The sequence below is a fragment of the Dryobates pubescens genome, chromosome 12, assembly GCF_014839835.1.
Source record: "Dryobates pubescens isolate bDryPub1 chromosome 12, bDryPub1.pri, whole genome shotgun sequence".
Taxonomy (NCBI): domain Eukaryota; kingdom Metazoa; phylum Chordata; class Aves; order Piciformes; family Picidae; genus Dryobates; species Dryobates pubescens.
The window spans coordinates 5,706,493-5,727,328 of NC_071623.1; the positions used below are offsets into that span (position 1 = coordinate 5,706,493).

At 49.0% G+C, this 20,836-nt stretch overlaps 1 protein-coding gene across 2 annotated transcripts in view; it reads left to right on the plus strand.

Annotated features, from left to right (window-relative positions):
- CDKL5 (cyclin dependent kinase like 5) overlaps positions 1-20,836 on the plus strand; it is a 118,261-nt gene that overhangs the window by 74,638 nt on the left and 22,787 nt on the right. For both annotated transcript variants that reach the window (XM_054166134.1, XM_054166135.1), the window contains exons 8-12: positions 2,659-2,749; positions 5,644-5,833; positions 10,860-10,940; positions 13,912-14,072; positions 17,377-18,391. In XM_054166134.1, coding sequence (XP_054022109.1) covers positions 2,659-2,749; positions 5,644-5,833; positions 10,860-10,940; positions 13,912-14,072; positions 17,377-18,391 — 1,538 coding nt within the window. The remainder of the gene's footprint in view (positions 1-2,658; positions 2,750-5,643; positions 5,834-10,859; positions 10,941-13,911; positions 14,073-17,376; positions 18,392-20,836) is intronic.

A 20,836-nucleotide genomic window follows, 5' to 3' on the forward strand; every position in this document is an offset into this window, starting at 1 on the left:
TCCACCCCTTCAGCCTTTGCACTATCTGAGTGGTTAGAGGACCCAGTCACTGCCTTGCACAGAGCTTAGCAACCCATCAGTGGGCACTGCTTGCTTCTGGTTAGTGTGTGCTAAGGGCACACCTCAGAGATCATCTCCTCCAACCTCCCCACCATGGGCAGGGACACCTCAAGTAGACTCAGCTGCTCAAGGCTTTATCCAGCCTGGCCTTGAACACCCTCAGGAGGGAGGTAGCCACAGCCTCCCTGGGCAGCCTTTTCCAGTCTCACCACCCTGACACTGAAGAACTTCTTCCTCAGTTCCTCAGCTCCTGCCTAAACCTGCTCTGCCTCTGCTTCAAAACATTCTCCCTTGTTCTGTCTCCAGACACCCTCAGGAAAAGTCTCTCTGCAGCCTTCCTGCAGGATCCCTTCAGCTCCTGGCAGGCAGCTCTGAGGTCCCCCTGGAGTCTTCTCTTCTCCAGGTTGAACACTCCCACCTCCCTCAGTCTGTCCTCACAGCAGAGCTGCTCCAGCCCTTGGATCATCCTTGATGATTTGATGTTTGCTCTCTGCCTGCCTTTCCTTCCTCCCCGTTTTGGCACACAGGTGCTTGTCAGCTAGAGCATCGCATTCCTCACGTGACAACAGATGCAAAGCAAAGGTCTGGGGGTCCATCCTAGAGCAAGTATTGAAGTAATTGGATGTTTCCAAACAGCCCAGCAGACAAAGCAGTCTGAAGAGGGAAGTTGAGAGGTTTTTAATAACCCAGTTCTTGGGCTGTGTTCTGTACACATCGTGCTAGTTAAAAATGAGCTCGAATCTGGTGCTTGCCTGGACACATGTTGTGTGGGTGGCATTTCTGCCAACAGAAGTGGAGAAAGGGAACAGGACCAAACTCCAATTACAGCAGATGCCTCTTTCTGTTGGAAATAGGCTTTCTGACTAGAGTCTTTGCTGTTTCAACACCAGGTCTTCAAAAAGCACTTGTTTTTAGCAGTCTCTTAATCTCTGTGTAAGGCATAAGGATAGAAATGGTGAAACACAGGACTGGAAAAGACCTCCAGAAATTCTGTAGTTCTTTCACCTACTCAAAGAAAGGATTAAGCCTGTCTGTGTCATCCTTGACAGGTGTTTGCTTAGCTTATTCTGAAAATTCTGGATAATGGAGGCTCCCTGGTGCTCCTAGGGCCTCCATTACAGTACTTACATGTCATTAGTGCTAGAGTGCTTTACTTTGCCTGTGGAAGCATAGAATTGTAGGGTTGGAAGGGACCTCAAGGATCATGCAGTTCCAACCCCCCTGCCATGGCCAGGGGCACCTCACACTACAGCAGGTTGCTCACAGCCACAGCCAGCCTGGCTGCAAAAACCTCCAGGCAGGAGGCTTCCACCACCTCCCTGGGCAACCTGTGCCAGTGTCTCACCACCCTCATGGGGAAGAATTTCACCATGCTTCAGCTTACTTGTTTCCCTAGCAGAAATTGTCAGCCTTCTTTTTCCCTTACACCTTTTTTTCCTTCCCCTTGACATCTCTCCCACCATCTTCTGAGTTGTTTAAAGTCCTGGCTTGAAATTCTTTATTCTGCATCAGGATTGATCTGCAAACTCTGTTGCACCTTCATCTTCTCACCTATTGCTTCTCGCTGCTTAGAGTTTGGTTTAATCTTCTCCCTAGCAACCTGCCCCGATTTTTGTGTCAAAAAAAAATTCTTCCCAATACTTCAGCACAATGTGGAGGAAGAAATAATCAGCTGACTCTTCCATGACCAAAAAAAACCCCAAGTAATTGTGCCCCTAGAGAAAGGGATTCTGCTTTCTGCTGGACATGAGCAGGCAGTGTGTGCATGCAGCCCAGAAGGGCAGTGGCAGCCTGGGCTGCATCGAAACATGAGTGGCCAGCAGATCAAGGATCAAGAGAGGGCATTCTGCCCCTCTGCTCTGGGGAGACCTCACCTGCAGTGCTGTGTCCAGCTCTGGAGCCCTCAACACAAGGAAGACATGGACCTGATGGAGCAGGTCCAGAAGAGGCCATGAAGGTAGGTGGAGCACCTCTGCTGTGAGGACAGGCTTGAGGGAGCTGGGGGTGTTCAGCCTGAGAAGAGAAGGCTCCAGGGGGACCTTATAGCAGCCTGCCAGTACCTGAAGGAGGCTACAAGAAGGATGGAGAGAAACTATTTATGAAGGCCTGCAGTGACAGTGAGGGTCAATGGTTTCAGACTAGAGAACTAGAGCCTTCTCCTCTCCAGGCTGAACAATTCCCACTCTCTCAGTCTGTCCTCACAGCAGAGCAGCTCCAGCCCTCTGCTCATCCTCATGGTCCTTCTCTGGACACCTTCCAGCACCTCCAGATCCTTCCTGGCACAGAGGCTCCAGACCTGGACACAGAGCTCCAGCTGTGGTCTCAGCAGAGTGGAGCAGAGGGACAGAATCCCCTCCCTGGCCCTGCTGGCCACACTTCTCTTGCTGCAGCCCAGGCTCTGCTTAGCTCCCTCTGCTCACTGCTGCCTCATGTTGAGCTTCTCCTCCCCCAGCAACCCTAAGGCCTTTCCTTCAGGGCTGCTCTTCAGCCAGTCCCTGCCCAGCCTATACAGATGCTTGGGATTGCCAGGCCCAGATGCAGGACCTTGCATCTGACATTTAAAAGAGGATCTAATCTTTCCCTCTGGCTCTTTAACAGGCTTTGCTCGTAATCTGTCTGAAGGAAGCAATGCCAACTACACGGAGTATGTGGCTACCAGATGGTACCGCTCACCTGAGCTGCTCCTGGGGTGAGTAGAAGGTGTAAAATGCCATGAGGAAGCTTGACTGATTCTTCACCTTCCCCCCCCACACACCCTCCAGCCACATTTGGTAAGATGGAGACCTGTGGTTTGTTTCAAGAGGCTTCCATATGTGATTAGTTTGTGCTCATTTCCAGTGAGTTGGAAATGGGTCACAGAATGGTCTGGGTTGGAAGGGACCTCCAAAGCTCATCTAGTCCAACCCCCCTGCAGTCAGCAGGGGCAGCCTCCACTAGATGAGGGTATCATTGTTGGGTGTAAAAAGGAAAATTAAGAGCATTCTAAACAGTTCAATCCATTGGAGAAGTAAGGAACTTAAACTGGTTGTACCAAAACAATGTCTTCTTCTCTTCTCACTTCTTCACTCTGGAGAGATCCTAACTTGCTTCTGTTTGACCTTGGCTGCATTGTTTTGGTTAAGTCTAACAGCAACTTTCTCTGCTCCTTTCTCTTCTCCCTTTTGTACAGGGGGCTCTGGGTAGGCAGGGGAGGAGAAGCTGGTACCTTCCCTTGGTCTTTGACCAGGGGGGTTCTTGTGCTGTTTGTTAATTGTAAATGCCTGTAAATACTGTAAATCCTGTAGATTTTGCACATATTCATTGCATTCCACTGTAGATGTAGTTTGGCCTGTAAATACAGCTTTCATTTGCTTCCATCTGGGCTGGGCTGCCACTTTCCAACTGGTAAAGTTAATGTTGGAGGGTGGAGGGGGAAATTTCAACCCACCACAGAAGCTGAATTGTAACAGGTATGCTTTAGATTCCTGGCTGGCTGTCCCTGTCCCCCCACCATATCCTTCACAAGAGGTTTCCATGGCAGTCCTGCAGCATGAAATGTTCCATCAGACATCACAACAGCAGCAGCAGAGCAGCTTTCACCATGCTACAATCCTAGTTCTCTTCATCCCGGAGTCTTAGGGGTTGGAAGGGACCTCTAGAGATCCTGTAGTCCAAGCCCTCTGCCAGAGCAGGAGCACCTAGGGCAGGTTGCACAGGAATGCATCCAGACAGGTTTTGAATGTCTCCAGAGAAGGAGACTCCACAACATCTCTGGACAGCCTGTTCATCCTTTGGGTCAAAACTCTGATTCAGTTTTCATTCCTGTTTACCCTTTACCAGCACTGCTGAAGTAGCTCAGAAGGGAGGATGCTGTCTTTTGACTAGCTGGGAAGAATTTAATGAACAAGGCTTTAATAAAGCCCTGACAAGATAGTGCTCTGTTACCTGTGAGAGTGGTGCCTGCAGGAGTAGCCTCAGCCAGATGGTTTAAGTTTACTCTTCTATTAATTTGTAAAATGAGTGGTTTACTACCTCCCAAGGTTTAACAGATTGTCAGATACTAGATGAACAAATTCATAGGACCCAAAAGGGCAAAGGAAGAGACAGAAACCACTGGAATGGGGATTAGAAGGGCTGTGGTTAGTAGGTCAAGAGAGGTTCTCCTGCCCTTCTACTCTGCCCTGCTGAAGCCACATCTGGAATCTTGGGCCCAGTTCTGGACCACTCAGCTCAAGAAGGGCCTCAGGGAAATGCTGGAGAGAGTCCATGGCAGAGCCCCCAAGCTGCTGCAGGCAGTGGTAGATCTCCCTGTGAGGCCAGGCTGAGGCAGCTGGGGCTTGGAGCTTGGAGCAGAGGAGCCTGAGGGCTGCCCTCAGTGCTGGGGCTGAAGATGTGTGGGGAGGAGGGAGCCAGGCTCTGCTCAGGGATGGCCAAGTGGCCAAGGACAGCCCAAGGGGCACTGGGTGGCAGCTGGAGCGGAGGAGGTGCCAGGGGAAGAGGAGGGAAACCTTTTTGCCTGTGAGGGTGTCAGGGGGCTGGAGCAGGCTGCCCATGGAGATTGTGGAGTCTCCTTGTGTGGAGGCATTGCAAAGCCAGCTGGATGTGTTGCTGTGGGAGCTGCCCTGGGGGCTCCTGCTCTGGCAGGGAGCTTGGATTGGATGATCTCCGGAGCTCCCTTCCAACCCCTCACATTCTGTGATGCTGTGAGATCTGCTGTGTGAGATCCTCCCATTGCTTATCAAATGCACCAGTGCACTGTTCTACCCCTCATGAGCACTCTCCCAGAACACAGCTCCTGTATGTACAGCACACATGTAGCCACTCACACATATTGCAGAAACTAGGAATTGGTAGCCAGAGAATGAGTCACAAAAGTGCTACCTTTCAAGCAATCCAAGGCAGAAACAGAGGGCTTGGTAGGTGTGGTGGGTTGAAATTTCACCCCCCACCACATTAAATTTGCCAGACCAGCTGAGTTGGAAGCAAACGAAAGCTGTGTTTACAGGCCAAACTTCAGTCTACAGTGGAATGCAATGAATGTGCACAAGATATACACAATATTTAAACTCTTTACAGGTATTTACAATTAATAAACAGTACAAGGACCCCCCCCTGGCCAAGGACCAGGGGAAGCTACTAGCTTCTTCCTCTCTGCCTTCCCCTTACCCCCCCTGTACATAAAGGAGAAGAGCTAGGAGCCGAGAAGTTAATACCAAAACAACGCAGCCAAGGTCAAGCAGAAGCAAGTTAGTGTCTCCCAGCCCAAGCAAGCAAGAAGAGAGCAAAATTGTTTTGGGAACTGAAACTAAGTCTTCTGTTAGCTCTCTCTCCACTGGGATTGTTTAGAGCTCTCATTATTTTCCCTTTTTTCACACCCAGCAGTGATTTATCTGCATTTTTACCACTTCCTGTTCAAGAGCTGTGAAAAATTTTCTAGGCACAGCCTAAAACTACCACAGTGTGTGAGGTAGCTTCTTTCATACCAAAGTCTTATTTTTCTGTCTTGCAAGGGAGTGAGCCCTGGGAAAGGTGGTCACAAACTTGAAACACCTCAGTGCCCAGCGAGGGCCAGTGGGTGACAAAGGTGTTCTGTTCGCTTTGCAGAGCCCCTTACGGGAAGGCTGTGGATATGTGGTCTGTGGGCTGCATCCTGGGAGAGCTGAGTGATGGGCAGCCCTTGTTCCCTGGTGAGAGTGAGATTGACCAGCTCTTCACCATCCAGAAGGTGCTGGGCCCACTGCCAGCAGAGCAGATGAAGCTCTTCTACAGCAACCCACGCTTCCATGGCCTGCGGGTAAGGGAGAGCTCTGCTCTTGCTTTGAAATGCACTCACACAGCACTTATGGCATTGGCATCCTTGATCTGAAGGCTCTGTTCCTTTCCACTGTGCACTATTGCCTGTGTCCCTCTGTAAGGAGGAGATATTTATAGAATCATAGAGTGGTCCAGGTTGGAAGGGACCCCCAAAGGTCATCCAGTCCAACCTCCCTGCAGTCAGCAGGGACATCCCCAACCTGATAAGGTTGCCCAGGGCCTTGTCCAGCCTCACCTTAAATATCTCCAGGGAAAGAGCCTCAACTACCTCCCTGGGCAACCTGTTTCAGTGTTCCACCACCCTCATGGTGAAGAACTTCTTCCTGATATCCAATCTAAATCTGCCCTTCTCTAGTTTGAAGTCATTGCCTCTCATCCTGTCACTGCAGCCTTTGCAAACAGTCTCTCTCCATCCTTCTTGTAGCCCCCTTCAGGTACTGGAAGGTTGCTCTTAGGTCTCCCTGGAGCCTTCTCTTTTCCATGCTGAACACCCCCAGCTCCCTTGGGCTGTCTTCATAGCAGAGGTGCTCCAAGCCTCTGATCATTTTCATGGCCTCCTCTGGACCTGCTCCATCAGGTCCATGTCTTTCCTATATTACATAGAATTACATAGAATAAACCAGGTTGGAAGAGACCTTCAAGGTCATCGCATCCAACCCATCAACCAATCCAACCCACCTAATCAACTAAACCATGGCACCAATATTGAGGGCTCCAGATCTGTAAACAGTACTCCAGGTGAGGTCTCACCAGAGGAGAACAAAGCAATGTGGCAGAATCACCTCTCTGTATCTCCTGGCAACACTGCTTTGGATGCAGCCCATGATGTGATTTGCCTTCTGGTCTGTAAGCTCACACAGCCTGCTCCTGTCCAGCCACTCACCCATCCATCGGCACTCCCAGCTGTAGATTGTAAGGTTGTTGTATTAAAAGTAATTCAAAGTACTGCTTACACCAGCATGGAGTTTTATACATTTGGTTTTTGTTTGACTGTATAATCTTGAGTAAGACATTTTTTGGCAGGCAAGTTAGCCACAAAGATGCTCCAAGGGCTGGGGCGGCTTTGCTGTGAGGACAGGCTGAGGGAGCTGGGGGTGTTCAGCCTGGAGAAAAGGAGGCTCCAGGGGGACCTGAGAGCTGCCTTCCAATAGCTGAAGGGATCCTGCAGGAAGGCTGCAGAGAGACTTTTGCTGAGGGTATCTAGAGACAGGCCAAGGGGGAATGGTTTGGAGCTAAGGCAGAGCAGGGGTAGAGTGGAGCTGAGGAAGAAGTTGTTGAGGGTGAGGGTGGTGAGACTCTAGAATAGGCTGCCCAGGGAGGCTGTGGCTGCCTCCTGCCTGGGGGTGTTGAAGGCCAGGTTGGATGAGGCCTTGAGCAGCTGAGTTTAGTTGAGAGGTGTCCCTGCCCCTGGTAGGGAGATAGGAGTAGATGATCTCTGAGGTCCCTACCAACCTGAGCCATTCTGTGATTCTATTCAGCTTAGCATTACCCTGCCAGGTTTACTCTGTGAAGTTTAGTGGCACAGCTCTGCCAGCTCAGGATGTGGAAAATTCATGCCTGCTACCCTCAGGCTCCTCTGCTGGAAAAACCTGAGCCAGAGATGCTGCTTTGTGCATTTTGACTCCTGGGGAGCTTATGGGAGCCACGTGAGTGAAAAAGCTCTTCCCACTGGCAGCATTGTTCCACTCTCAGGGGGTTGCCAATACCATGTAATGACAGAGACTCAGCAGAGTGGAAAAGCTGCTCAGCTTGGGGTGTGCAATACAGCAACATCCCAGAGCAATGTATAAATAGTAGCTCTATTATACTAAACAGTACCTGGGGCAGCAGTGGCACTCCTGGTTCCTTGCCACTCGGTTTTGGTTGTCAATTTTTTTGTTAATGTCTCTTTCTTAGAAAGCTGAATTGATGACCTTGATAAATGGCCTGAAGTTGTTACTGTAAAATCCTGTGAAGAGACATAGAAAGATTTTAGGAGACCCAAGCTGTGCTGGACTCAAGGTTTTACTCTGTGAAAAAAAGACAAAACTTAGAGAGAAGACCTTAGCTGGATTAAAACACTTTCAGGTTCCTGCCTCTGTGTGCTTGTTTAGTGTTTCCTCCTTTATACATCATTCATATATACGTCATATAGGTGTTCAAAAAGGACCTGGATGTGGCACTTGAAGCCATGGTTTAGTAGTCATGAGGTCTTGGGTGGCAGGTTGGACTTGATGATCTTTGAGGTCTTTTCCAACCTTAATGATTCTATGATTCTAAAATGTATTAAAAGTGGACATAACTTTGGTTTAGCTGCTGATGAGAGAAGAAATAGTTGGCTTCAGGTTTTAGGTTACTTATTTTCCCTACAAGGACAGCTGATTCCTAAGAGCTTTTGTTGAAGTCTGTAGGTCCTCCGTCAGTGGAGTGGTTAGAAAAATGATTTAGATTAGAACATAATTTCTGTCAGGGTCCTCTTTTTACCTGGGCTTGTTTAGAACCCTGGGCTGGAGCAGATTGTCTGTTAAAACATTAATCATATAACCCCTTAGAGGTTAAAAAAAACCCAGCAATGCCTTCAAAGTTGTCAGCAAAACAGTCATTATTGTACAGCAACTGTAGTTGTGCAGTGGATAAAGTGTTGGGATGAATGCTCTGTGAGGCATCTTGGGTTTGTAGCTTTAAAGTACAGGGCAGCATGGAGCTAATGTGATTAGCACAGGGTTGAGAGTGAGGAGTCTTTGCTCTCAGCCTGGATCAATGGTTTATTACCTGACCTCAGACAGTTTGCAGACTCCCTGTGTAAAGTCAGAGATTCATTGAATGGTTTAGGTTGGAAGGGACCTTAAAGATCATCCAGTTCCACTCCCCCTGCCATGGGCAAGGACACCTCCCATCAGCCCAGGTTGATCAAGGCCTCCTCTAGTCTGGCCTTTAACACCTGCAGGGAGGAGGCAGCCACAGCCTCCCTGGGCAACCTGTGCCAGAGTCTCACCAGCCTCACTCCAAAGATTTCTTCCTCCTCTCCAGTCGTCTCAATCTGCCCTCCTCAAGCCTCAATCCATTCCCTCTTCTCCTATCACTACAAGCCCTTGTCAAAAGTCCCTTCCTGCCTTTCTTGTTGCCCCCTACGGTTCTGGAAGGCTGTTCTAAGGTCTCCCCTATGATTAGGATAGGATAGGATAGGATAGGATAGGATAGGATAGGATAGGATAGGATAGGATAGGATAGGATAGGATAGGATAGGATAGGATAAACCAGTGATGCCAACAGTGCCATATACCTTCTCAATGAGGGCAGTACTGGGTTGGTACTGGGACCAGTGCTGGTGAACACCTTTGTCAGTGAAATGGACAGTGAGACTCAGGCACCCTCAGCAAGTTTGTGGGTGACACCAAGCAGTATGGTGTGGTTGGCACTGTGGAGGGAAGGGGTCCAACCAGAGGGACTTGGATAAGCTGGAGAGGTGAGCCCAAGTCAACCTCATGAAGTGCCATAAGGACAAGTGCAGGTTCCTTCACCTGGGTGTGGGCAATCCCAAGCACAAATCCAGGCTGGGTGAGGAGTGGCTGGAGAGCAGCCTGGAGGAGAAGGCCTTGGGGGTGTCAGCTGGTGCCAAACTCCCCATGGTCCCTGGCAGCCCAGCAGGCAGCTGTGTGCTGAGCTGCATCCAGAGCAGGGAGAGCAGCAGCACAGGGAGGGGGTTCTGCCCCTCTGCTCTGCTCTGACCCCACCTGCAGCACTGCCTCCAGTTCTGGGCCCCCCAGCAGAAGAGGGGCCTGGAACTGCTGGAGAGGCTCCAGAGGAGGCCACAAAGATGATCAGAGGGCTGCAGAACCTCCCCTGTGGGGACAGGCTGAGAGATTTGGTTCTGTTGAGCCTGGAGAAGAGAAGGCTCCAGGGAGAACTTAGAGCAGCCTCCCAGTACCTGAAGGGGACTGCAAAAAAGCCAGGAAGGGACTTCTGCCAAGGGCTTTATTTTTCCATTTGTCAAATCATCCCTGCCTGCTGTGGTGTTCTTTCTTAACAGGGCTACTTTCAAATCCTGCCTTCACTGGATTTTTGTCCAGACTCTAGCTGACAAAAGATGCCCTCCAGCACTGTGCTCTGCTTCTCATGATGTTTATAGTTCTCACTGCAGCATAACCACAGGAGTACTCCTGAGCCTCAAACCTTTGGGAGTTTGATGTTTTTCACCAAAAAACCCAACCTTTTGGAACTGCCTCAACTTTTTCTATTTCATGATTACTGTATTTGCCTTCTCCAACTCTCTTAAAGTTATTTTTAATCTCTTTCAAAAAGATACTTTACTTATTTCTGAATCTATCTGAAACCTCCCACCTCTTGTCAATCAGAATGCCACAAACACATTTAGAAATCAGAGAATTCTTGGGTTTGGAAGGGACCTCAAGGATCATCCAGTTCCAAATCCCCTGCCATGGCCAGGGACACCTCACACTACAGCAGGTTGCTCACAGCCACCTCCAGCCTGGCTGCAAACACCTCCAGGCAGGAGGCTTCCACCACCTCCCTGGGCAACCTGTGCCAGTGTCTCACCACCCTCATGGGGAACAATTTCTTGCTCACATCCAATCTCAATCTCCCCACTTCTAGTTTTGCTCCATTCCTCCCAGTCCTATCCCTACATGACAGCCTAAAAAGTCCCTCCCCAGCCTTCCTGTAGCCCCCTTCAGATACTGAAAGGCCACAATATCACCTCCAGGGACAGTGACTTTGTGGGAGCACTGACAAACAGCAATGAAACCAAGAATGAGGTTTCTCTGTGATCAGATGTCCTCATTTTTGTTTCCTGTGATCTGATAGGGCTCTGATGTTCCTTCAGATGCCACAGTGCTGCAGCCTCCATCCCAAGTTCTCAGTCCTTAACACTACCAATTTTTTGCCCTGTGTAAGGCAATTTACTGGGAAGTTTGGCAAATGAAGGAGCTTTGGCCTCTATTTTGGCCTCAACTATTAGTTTTCCTTGTTTACATCCTCACTGTATTTATGCTGTGTTATTTTTACAGTTTCCAGCAGTCAACCATCCACAGTCTTTAGAGAGAAGATACTTGGGAATTTTAAGTGGTGTCTTGCTTGATCTTATGAAGGTAGGAAAATGTATTTCATTTCCTGTCTGTAATCTGTAGAATGAGATGGAAGTGACTTTTCAGCTTTGTTCCCTGGTATAATTCATCATAAAAGCATTTCTGAGCTTCATTTTCAGCTATTTTGATGTTACAGTTCTTTGTGGAAAGGCTTGAGATTTCACACAGAACCACACAGAAGTTAGGGGCTGGAAGGGAGCTCCAGAGAGCATCCAGGCCAAGCCCCCTGCCAGAGCAGGAGCCCCCAGGGCAGCTCCCACAGCAACACATCCAGCTGGCTTTGCAATGCCTCCACACAAGGAGACTCCACAGCCTCTCTGGCCAGCCTGCTCCAGGCCTCTCACACCCTCACAGGCAAAAAGGTTTCCCTTCTGTTCCTGTGGCACCTGCTCTGCTCCAGCTGCCACCCAGTGCCCCTTGTGCTGTCCTTGGCCATCCCTGAGCAGAGCCTGGCTCCCTCCTCCCCACACTGCCCTGCACATCTTGAGCCCCAGCACTGAGGGCAGCCCTCAGGCTCCAAGCTCCAAGCCCCAGCTGCCTCAGCCTGGCCTCACAGGGACATCTTCCACTGCCTGCAGCAGCTTAGGGGTTCTGTGCTGGATTCTCTCCAGCATTTCCCTGAGGTCCTTCTTGAGCTGAGGGGCCCAGAACTAGACACAAGATTCTAGATGTGGCCTCAGCAGGGCAGATAGAGGTGGAGGAGCAACCCCAGCTCCCTCAGCCTCTCCTCAGCCTCGTTGCCCTTCTCTGGACACGTTCAAGAGTCTCAATGTCCTTCTTGAATTGAGGAGCCCAGAACTGGACACAGTCCTCGAGGTGTGGCCTAACCAGTGCTGAGTACAGGGCAGGATGACTTCCCTGCTCCTGCTGGCCACACTGTTCCTGATGCAGGCCAAGATGCCCTTGGCCTTCTTGGCCACCTGGGCACACTGCTGGCTCATGTTCAGCTGCTGTCAATCAGTACCCCCAGGTCCCTTTCTGTTTGGCAGCTCTTTAAGCTACATCTAATTTATAATAGATACATTTTAAGCATATATCTATTAAAATGCATCTATTGTATAATAGATACATTTTAAACAGATACATTTTGAACTACATCTATATATTTTGAACTACATCTATATATTTTAAACTACATCTACTTTAAAATAGATATATTTAAAACATATATTTGAAACTACATCTCTTGAATATAAATCTATTGCTGACATACATATATGTATTTTTAAGCTACCTCTATTTTATAATGGTCAGGGAGGTGGATTGCAAACTGGCTGAACAATGGCATTCAGAGGGTTGTCATCAGTGGCGCCAAGGCAACTTGGAGGCCTGTGGCCAGTGGTGTTCCCCAGGGATCAGTACTGTGGCCAGTTTGGTTCAGTATCTTTACCAATGACCTGGCTGAGGGCACTGAGTGCACCCACAGCAAGTTTGCTGATGATACAAAACTGGGGGGCTTGGCTGACACCTGTCAGACTGTACAGCCATCCTACCAGATCTGGACAGCCTGAGAGCTAGGTGCAGGTAAACCTCATGGACTTCAAAAAGGACAAGTGCAGGGCATCTGGGCAGGAATAACAGCAGGCACCAGGACAGGTTAGGGGCTGTCCTGCTGGAAAGCAGCTCCATGGAGAAAGACCTTGGAGTGCTGGTGGGCAGCAAGTTCTGCATGGGACAGCAATGTGCTCTTGTGGCCAGGAGAGCCAATGGCATCTTGGGGTGCAGCAAGAAAAGTGTGGCCAGCAGAGCTAGGGAGGTTCTGCTGCCCCTCTGCTCTGCCCTGCTGAGACCACTCCTGCAATCCTGTGTCCAGTCTGGGGCTCCCCAGTTCAAGAGAGACAGAGACCTGCTGGAGAGAGTCCAAGGGAGAGCTATGAGGATGATTAGAAGACTTGAGCATCTCCCCTGTGAAGAGAGACTGAGAGCCCTGGGACTGTTTAGCCTGGAGAAGAGAAGGCTGAGAGGGGATCTGATCAATGCCTATCAATAGCTGAGGGCTGGGTGTCAAGTGGAGGGGGCCAAATTCTTTTGGGTGTTGCACAGTAATAAGCCAAGGAACAATAGATACAAACCAAACAGAAGATTTCAGCTCAACACGAGGAGAAACTTTTTGACAGTGAGGGTGGCAGAGCCCTGGAGCAGGCTGCCCAGGGAGGTTGTGGAGTCTCCTTCTCTGGAGACTTTCCAAACCTGCTTGGATGCATTCCTGTGTGACCTGCTCTGGGTGATCCTGCTTTTAGCAGGGGGGCTGGACTGGATGCTCTCTGGAGCTCCCTTCCAGCCTTCAATGTCCCATGATAATCACAGATATACTTAGAACTACATCTGTTTTAAAATAGGTATATTTTAAACATACATATATATAAAATTACATCTGTTTTCTAATAGATATATTTTAAACATAGATATGTATTTTAAATCACACCTATTTTAAAACAGATCTGTTTCAAACCTAGAGCTCAATTTTAAATAGCATCTATTGCCTGATAGATGGATTTGAAACACAGACATTCTAAACTACACCTATTTTAAAACAGATCTATTTTAAACATAGATACATGTTTTAAATTACACTTATTTTAAACATGTGCAGCTAGGCAGACAGAGAATATTTTCATTGCTTTAGGTAGTCGGGTATTTTAAACACATTTTAATCACATCTCTATAGCTGTATCTGGGGTTGTATGTCTTCTTATATACATAGAGCACATATCTGTGTTTCATGGTAAGGCTGAAGCCTTCCATCCCTTAATCAGAACCTCAATTCCTAGACCACAGGTTTTGTCAAGTGCTTATTTTGTACCCCAGGCACACCTGAAGTTCTCCCAGCAGTTCCATCTAACCCCACAAACTCTGGAGATCAAAGACCTCTATGCCAAGAATGTTGCTTTATTTGGTTGTGGTTTATATGTTTTTTCCCCCCTGGTGCAAATGCAGCTACTAACATTTCAACTTTGGGCTTTGTTTTCCAAAGAACTTACTGAAGTTAGATCCAGCAGATAGATATTTGACAGAACAGTGCCTGAACCATCCTTCCTTTCAAACCCAAAGACTCCTGGATCGCTGTGGAAGTTCACCGTCGCGCTCAGCCAAGAGGAAACCTTACCACGCAGAGAGCAACACCTTGTCCAACAGGTAAACGTGGCCAGGTCACCAGCAGCATCACCACTGACTTGTGCTCTGCTATGAGTGAGTTGCTGTCATGCTTACACACACTAGGAACAAGTTCTTGACCATGAGGGTGGTGGAGCACTGGGCCAGGTTGCCCAGGGAAGTGGTTGGGGCCCCGTCCCTGGAGATCACAGAATCAACATTCAGGCTGGAAAAGACCCTCAGGACCACCAGGCCCAACCATTAACCCTACTCTACAAGGCTCACCCCTGAAACATAGTCTCAAGCACCACAAAGCACCAAACCACATCCAGGGTTGGTGACTCCATCACCTCCCTGGGCAACCTCTCCCAGTGTCTGACCAATTGCTGTGAAAAAATGTTTCCTACTGTCCAGTCTAAATCTACCCAGTCACAGCCTGAGGCTGTTCCCTCTTGTTCTATCACTGATTACCTGTCAGAAGAGACCAGCACCAACCTCTCCACAACCTCCTTTCAGGTAGCTGTAGACAGCAATGAGGTGTCCCCTCAGCCTCCTCTTTTCCAAACTAACCATCCCCAGCTCCTTCAGTTGCTCTTCATCAGATTTATTCTCCAGGCCCTTCCCAGCTTCCTTGCCCTCCTCTGCCCTGGCTCCAGCACCTCCACATCTCTCTTGCATTGAGGAGCTTAAAACTGGACACAGTACTTGAGGTGTGGCCTCCCCAGAGCCAAGTACAAGGTTCAAGGTGAGGCTCAAGAGAGCTCTGGGCAACCTGATCTAGTTGAGGATGCCCCTGCTGAGTGTAGAGTGGATTGGACTGGATGATCTTTGGAGGTCCCTTCCAACCCAGACTGTTCTATGATAGAAGTTTTCCCATTAGAGATGTGGCATCAGAAAGGAAAACCTAAATCCATTGGAAACTTCTTGTGTGAGAGGCTTGCCTGGCTGCTTGATTTAAAGCTGCTAGGTTCCTTATAGCTCTTAAGTTCTAGAAAAAAACATACTTCCTTTTAATTAAAATATATTTTAAACTGGCATTAACATGGCTGAGTGCCTGGGAGCTGCAATAAAGTGCACCACTAGATCACTGAAAGGGGGCAGTACAAAATTCCCAGGTATACAAATGGCTACCATCATCCAATTGTAATTATCAACAAGATAGCAAAGGTGCAAACTCATCTCTGCAGTGAGCTCTCACTTTAACCCTCAGTCTTACATCTGAGCTATGTTCTCATTGTTACAGAAATAAGTTAACTGCTCATAGCTGGCCTAGGTATATCAAGGCTGCCAAGTAAAGCTGCAGCACTGCCCAGTCATGGCTAGTTGGCAATGCCAGCCTAAATCCAGAAGCAGAACTAGTTTTAAGCTAGAGAAACCTGAGATAAGAAGTCCTGCTCAAATAAATGCAGGCTGAGTGTTTGCAGAACCAGCTCTTATCTCACTCCTGTATATCCCCAAGCCAGAGCAGAGGTTGAGGACATCACCAAGTAGCTCTGCATCAAGTCAGTCTGGTTGCAGAGCATTCTGGGTGCAGCTTTGGGGCTGAGTTAGTGTGTCAAGAACTGGGATAGCTTAGAGCCCCACAAAAGCTGGGGTTCCTCTCCTGGTTTTGGGCTTGGTGTTACAGAGCTTGCTTTGCTGCACTGAGCTCAGGCTCACTCCATTTTGATGTCTCTAGCAGCACAATAAACTCCCCTCCCCTGCCTTCCCCTTCCAAACCAGGCACCCATTAGATGTTCTGGAGCAGTGATGGTGTCAGCTTTGTTTGACAGTCCTGACAGACTTTACTGTGCTACCTTTATTTTGCCATGCCAGGTGTATTTAAGATTTATTTTTTACCCCCAATGGATCACAGGCTCACAGGACGTTAGGGGTGGGAAGGGACCTCTGGAGATCTTCCAGTCCAACAACCCTGCCAGAGTAGGACCACAGAAGCCAGCACAGGTCACACAGGAACATGTCCAGACAGGGCTGGAAAGTCTCCAGAGAAGGAGACTCCACAACCTCTCTGGGCAGCCTGTTCCAGTGCTCTGGGACCCTCACAGTGAAGAAGTTCCTCCTCATACTGAGGTGGCACCTCCTGTGCTGGAGTTGCCATCCACTGCCCCTTGTCCTATCACAGGGCACAAGTGAGCAGAGGCTGTCCCTGTCCCGTCCTTCCTTACCCCCAGCCCTCAGCTATTGATAGACATTGATCAGATCCCCTCTCAGCCTTCTCCACTAACCACCCCCAGGGCTCTCAGCCTTTTCTCCCCAGGCTAACTTACATAATGTAGTGCTGCCATTATTGATGTGCACATCTGTCACTCGCACACATGCACCAAGGTATAAATATATCTGTTGTGCTTCCCATGATTGGATTATTTATCTTCATTTTCTTTGTCAGAGAAACCCATTAACCAAAGGCAAACATGTCCATCAGGATATAGCCACAAAGAAACAGTGTGCTAACGATTGCAAACCTGTTACTGTAGTTGGACTTCTGATGCCTAGTTGGCAGCGTTTGATCTTACTGCAATTGATTTCACAGAATCACAGAAACATTCAGGTTGGAAAAGACCCTCAGGATCACCAGGCCCAACCATTAACCCTACTCTGCAAGATTCACCCCTAAACCATAGTCTCAAGCACCACATCCAAACCACCTTTAAACACATCCAGGGTTGGTGACTCCATTACCTCCTTGGACAGCCTCTGCCAGTGTCTGACCATTTGTTTCCTACTGTCAGTCTAAACCTACCCAGTCGTAGCCTGAGGCTGTTCCCTCTTCTATCACTGATTGCCTGTGAGAAGAGACCAGCAGCAGCCTCTCCACAACATCCTTTCAGGTAGCTGCAGACAGCAATGAGGTCTCCCCTCAGCCTCTTCTTTTCCAAACTAACCATCCCCAGCTCCTTCAGTTGCTCTTCATCAGATTCATTCTCCAGGCCCTTCACAGCTTCCTTGCCCTCTTCTGCCCTGGCTCCAGCACCTCCACATCTCTCTTGCATTGAGGAGCCCAAAACTGGACACAGTACTTGAGGTGTGGCCTTACCAGAGCTGAGTACCAGAGGACAGTCCCTTCCCTGCTCCTGCTGGACACAGCATTGCTGATCCCAGCCAGGATGCCTTTGGCTTTCTTGGCCACCTGGGCACATTGCTGGTTCCTCTTCACCTGCTTGTCCATTAGCACCCCCAGGTCCCTTTGTGCCAGAGAGCCTTCCAGCCACACCTTCCCAAGCCCCAGTACTTTGGTGTCTTTCCATGGCAGCTCCTTTCTGAAGCGCGTGTTGCTTTTTGCTGAAGCTGTTAAGAGGTGAATCTTGTCATCTGGTATATTAATGCTTCTCTCTGCATTTTGACGTAGAACTCAAGCCAGCAAAAGTTCTGCTTTGCAGTCCCACCACAGATCAAACAGCAAGGATTTGCAGACACTAGGGGTTGGCGGGCCAAGGGAAGAAGGTCTTCCAGCAAACGAAAGCTTTCTGAACGGGAACCTTCCCGGAGCTTCCCCCAGCCCCATGCACGCCAAGAAGCCCAGCGCCGCGCCCGGCTCCGGCAACAAGGATCTGGCCAATAACAACCTGCCGCACCTCCTCAGCCCCAAGGAAGCCAAGGCAAAGACAGAGTTCGACTTCAACGTGGAGCCAAAGAGCTCAGAGGGTTCGGGCACCAAGTACCTGAAGTCCAACAGCAGGTCCCAGCAGAACCGGCACTCGCTGATGGAAAGCTCGCAGAGCAAGACCGGCACGCTGCAGCCCGGCCGCCACAGCTACATCGACACCATCCCCCAGGCCTCCAAGAGCCCTTCCTACCGCACCAAGTCCAAGAGCCACGGCGTGCTGACAGACTCCAAATCCGTGGGCAACCTGTCCGAGGCCAGGGCCCAAGCCGCGGAACCCGCCGGCGGGAGGTATTTTCCCTCCAGCTGCATGGACTTGAACTCTCCCACCAGTCCCACCCCGCCTCGGCACGGCGAGAACAGAACTTTGCTCAGCCCCTCCGGGAGGAACAGCCGCGGCGAGGGCACCCTGGACGGCCGAAGGCCGGCGGCGAGGCACTCCAAAACCATGGAGGAGTTAAAACTGCCAGATCACATGGATGGAAGCCATTCCCACTCTCTCTCTGCTCCACACGAGTCTTTTTCCTATGGTCTAGGTTATACCAGTCCTTTCTCTTCACAGCAGCGCCCTCATAGACACTCTATGTATGTGAGCCGGGACAGAGTCAGGTCAAAGGGCTCAGAGGGTGGCTTAAGCATAGGGCAAGGGATGGCAGCCAGAGCAAACAGCCTGCAACTGTTATCTCCACAGGTGCAGCATAAGTCACTCACAAGATCTGTTGGCTCGTCACGAGAAGACTGTACGGAAGATACAAATAGGGTTAGTTCCAAGTGTTGCCTGTTGTGGAAGGCTTCCCTTGTTCTCTTTCATGTGGGGACAGTCTCCTGCTTTCTCTCTGCTGGTTGTTTGCATTTAGTTATTTGTCTCTTTGTGAGGCAAAGGGGTGGTGTGGGGTTTTCTGTTTGGGTTTTTTTCTTCAGGGCTAACTGTTCCCCTGAGGCTAAGTTTAAAATTGGACTGCAAGTGGCATTCTCTTAAAGCACTGAACAGTGAGAAGGGGAAAACTTCTCTCTGAAGCTGAAATGTCATTAGTGGTTCCTAATCCTTTGTTAGGCTGTCTAATGTCAATTTTAATCATATTGTTTGGTTTAACTTTCTCCTTTGTGTTCTTGTTTTGGTGAGGCACTGGCAGAGGTTGCCCAGGGAGGTGGTGGAAGCCTCCTGCCTGGAGGTGTTTGCAGCCAGGCTGGATGTGGCTGTGAGCAACCTGCTGCAGTGTGAGGTGTCCCTGGCCATGGCAGGGGGGTTGGAACTGGCTGCTCCTTGAGGTCCCTTCCAACCCTGACAATTCTATGATTCAGCTTTTTTTCTGTGTGTTTCTGTCACGAATGCTGATGTTCATTTTGGAAGTGAGCTTTCCACTCACTTTGCTGCTACAATACCATCTTTTACGAGAGGAATCAAAACAAACCCCAACAGTTCTCTTGATTAGTGTGGTACATTGGTGAATCAGGAATAACCTAAGCGTTCTCCAAGATGCTTCACTGGTTTCCCATTTTTTAATCTCCAATCAGTTCCACCCTGCTTACATTGTGTGAAGTTTCTCTGCTTCAGTGTTTCTGGTTTCTCCTTGATTTTTCCCTCTTTCACTCTCCCAAGCCTCTTTTGAAGACAAACATTCATTGTTTGCCAGGCTTTAAATCTTACTTCACCAACCACAAAAAAGAGAAGTAAACCAAAAGAGATAAAACAAAGGCTTGCATTCATTACTAGTTTGAAGGCTTTTCAAGTGCAACATTTTAAGGGTTCTTCTTTAATTTTAAGTTAAATGCACACGGAAGGGGGCAAGGAGAAGAAAATGAACTGCAAGCTGCTTATTGCCATCTCCTGTTTGTAACTAAGGTGCTGACGAACGGGAGGTATCTTGCACAAGGAGCAATTTAATCAAATGCTTCAATCTCCTGCACCTTTTAGGATCAAACTGTGATTTAAAGCATTGGTTTAGCTGCATTGCTAAATCTTGGCAGAGTTTCAAGGGGTTTTCATCCCTGACAGTGAGGCCAGATCTTCATTAATCATCGAGTGGCTTAGGTTGGAAGGGACCTTAGGGATCACAGAATTATCAGGATTGGAAGGAACCTCCAGAATCATCCAGTTCCAACCCCACTACTGTGGGCAGGGACACCTCACACTAGATCAGGTTGCTCAGAGCCACATCCAGCCTGGCCTTAAAAACCTCTAGGGATGAGGCTTCCACCACCTCCCTGGGCAACCTCTTCCAGTGTCTCACCACCCTCATGGGGAAGAACTTTCATCTACTCCAACTTCCCTGCCATGGGATTCTAGTTCCCCTCTCAACTAGATTTGGCTGCTCAAGGCCTGATCCAGTCTGGCCTTGAACACTTCCAGGAGGTAAAAGGCAAAACAGACATTGAAAATCAACCATCTTGTGAACTGATTTTTAATCCTGGCTGGTTTTGACCTTTTGTCCTTCTTGGACATTGTAGATTTAAACTGCATCAGTTTCCTTGTGAGGCCTTGTAGAGAGCTTTGAATTATCTCTGTTTGGGCCACGCTGTGGAAGGAATGGCAGCATCTGGTTCATTTAAGGGTGGGGATAAGTCATATTTGGTGACAAACTGCATGCAAATGGGTGTTCTAGGGGCTTACTGAAGCTTTTGCTTGAAGTTCTTCCAGGTAGCACTTAGGAATATAGAGTAAGTGAGAGGGAATGGTAGTCTCACTTAAACAGATTTCTTAGTTGAGGGACCGCCTCGTATTTCGCACGCAGTTAATTTGTTTGTGCCTGTTGGTACCTCGAGGTGCTCCTGCCTAGCTGCTGATAAGAAGTAGTGCTTTGATGTTGTAATTACCCTAAATTATACCCACTTCCTGTTTGCTTTTGTGAATCTGCCAGTAGCAGAGTGACCAGATTCCATCAGAAATTCATTTAACAAGGCCGCCGGCAAAAGATTCCTCCAGAGACCTTACTGCTGCCTGCCTTGCACGGCGAAAGATCCAAGGGTCTCCGTCTGTGGTGGGTTGAAATTAGCCCCAAAATCAAATTGCCAGACCAGCTCAGTTGAAAAGCAAATGAAGCTGTGTTTATAAGCAAAAGTAAAGTCTAGAAATCTAGCATCTGGAGAGCGGTGAAGGGGGAAAGGACCTGGGGGTCCTGGAGGATGGGAGGTTGACCATGAGCCAGCAATGTGCTCCTGTGGCCAAGAAGGCCAAGGGCATCCTGGGGTGCATTAGAAGGGCTGC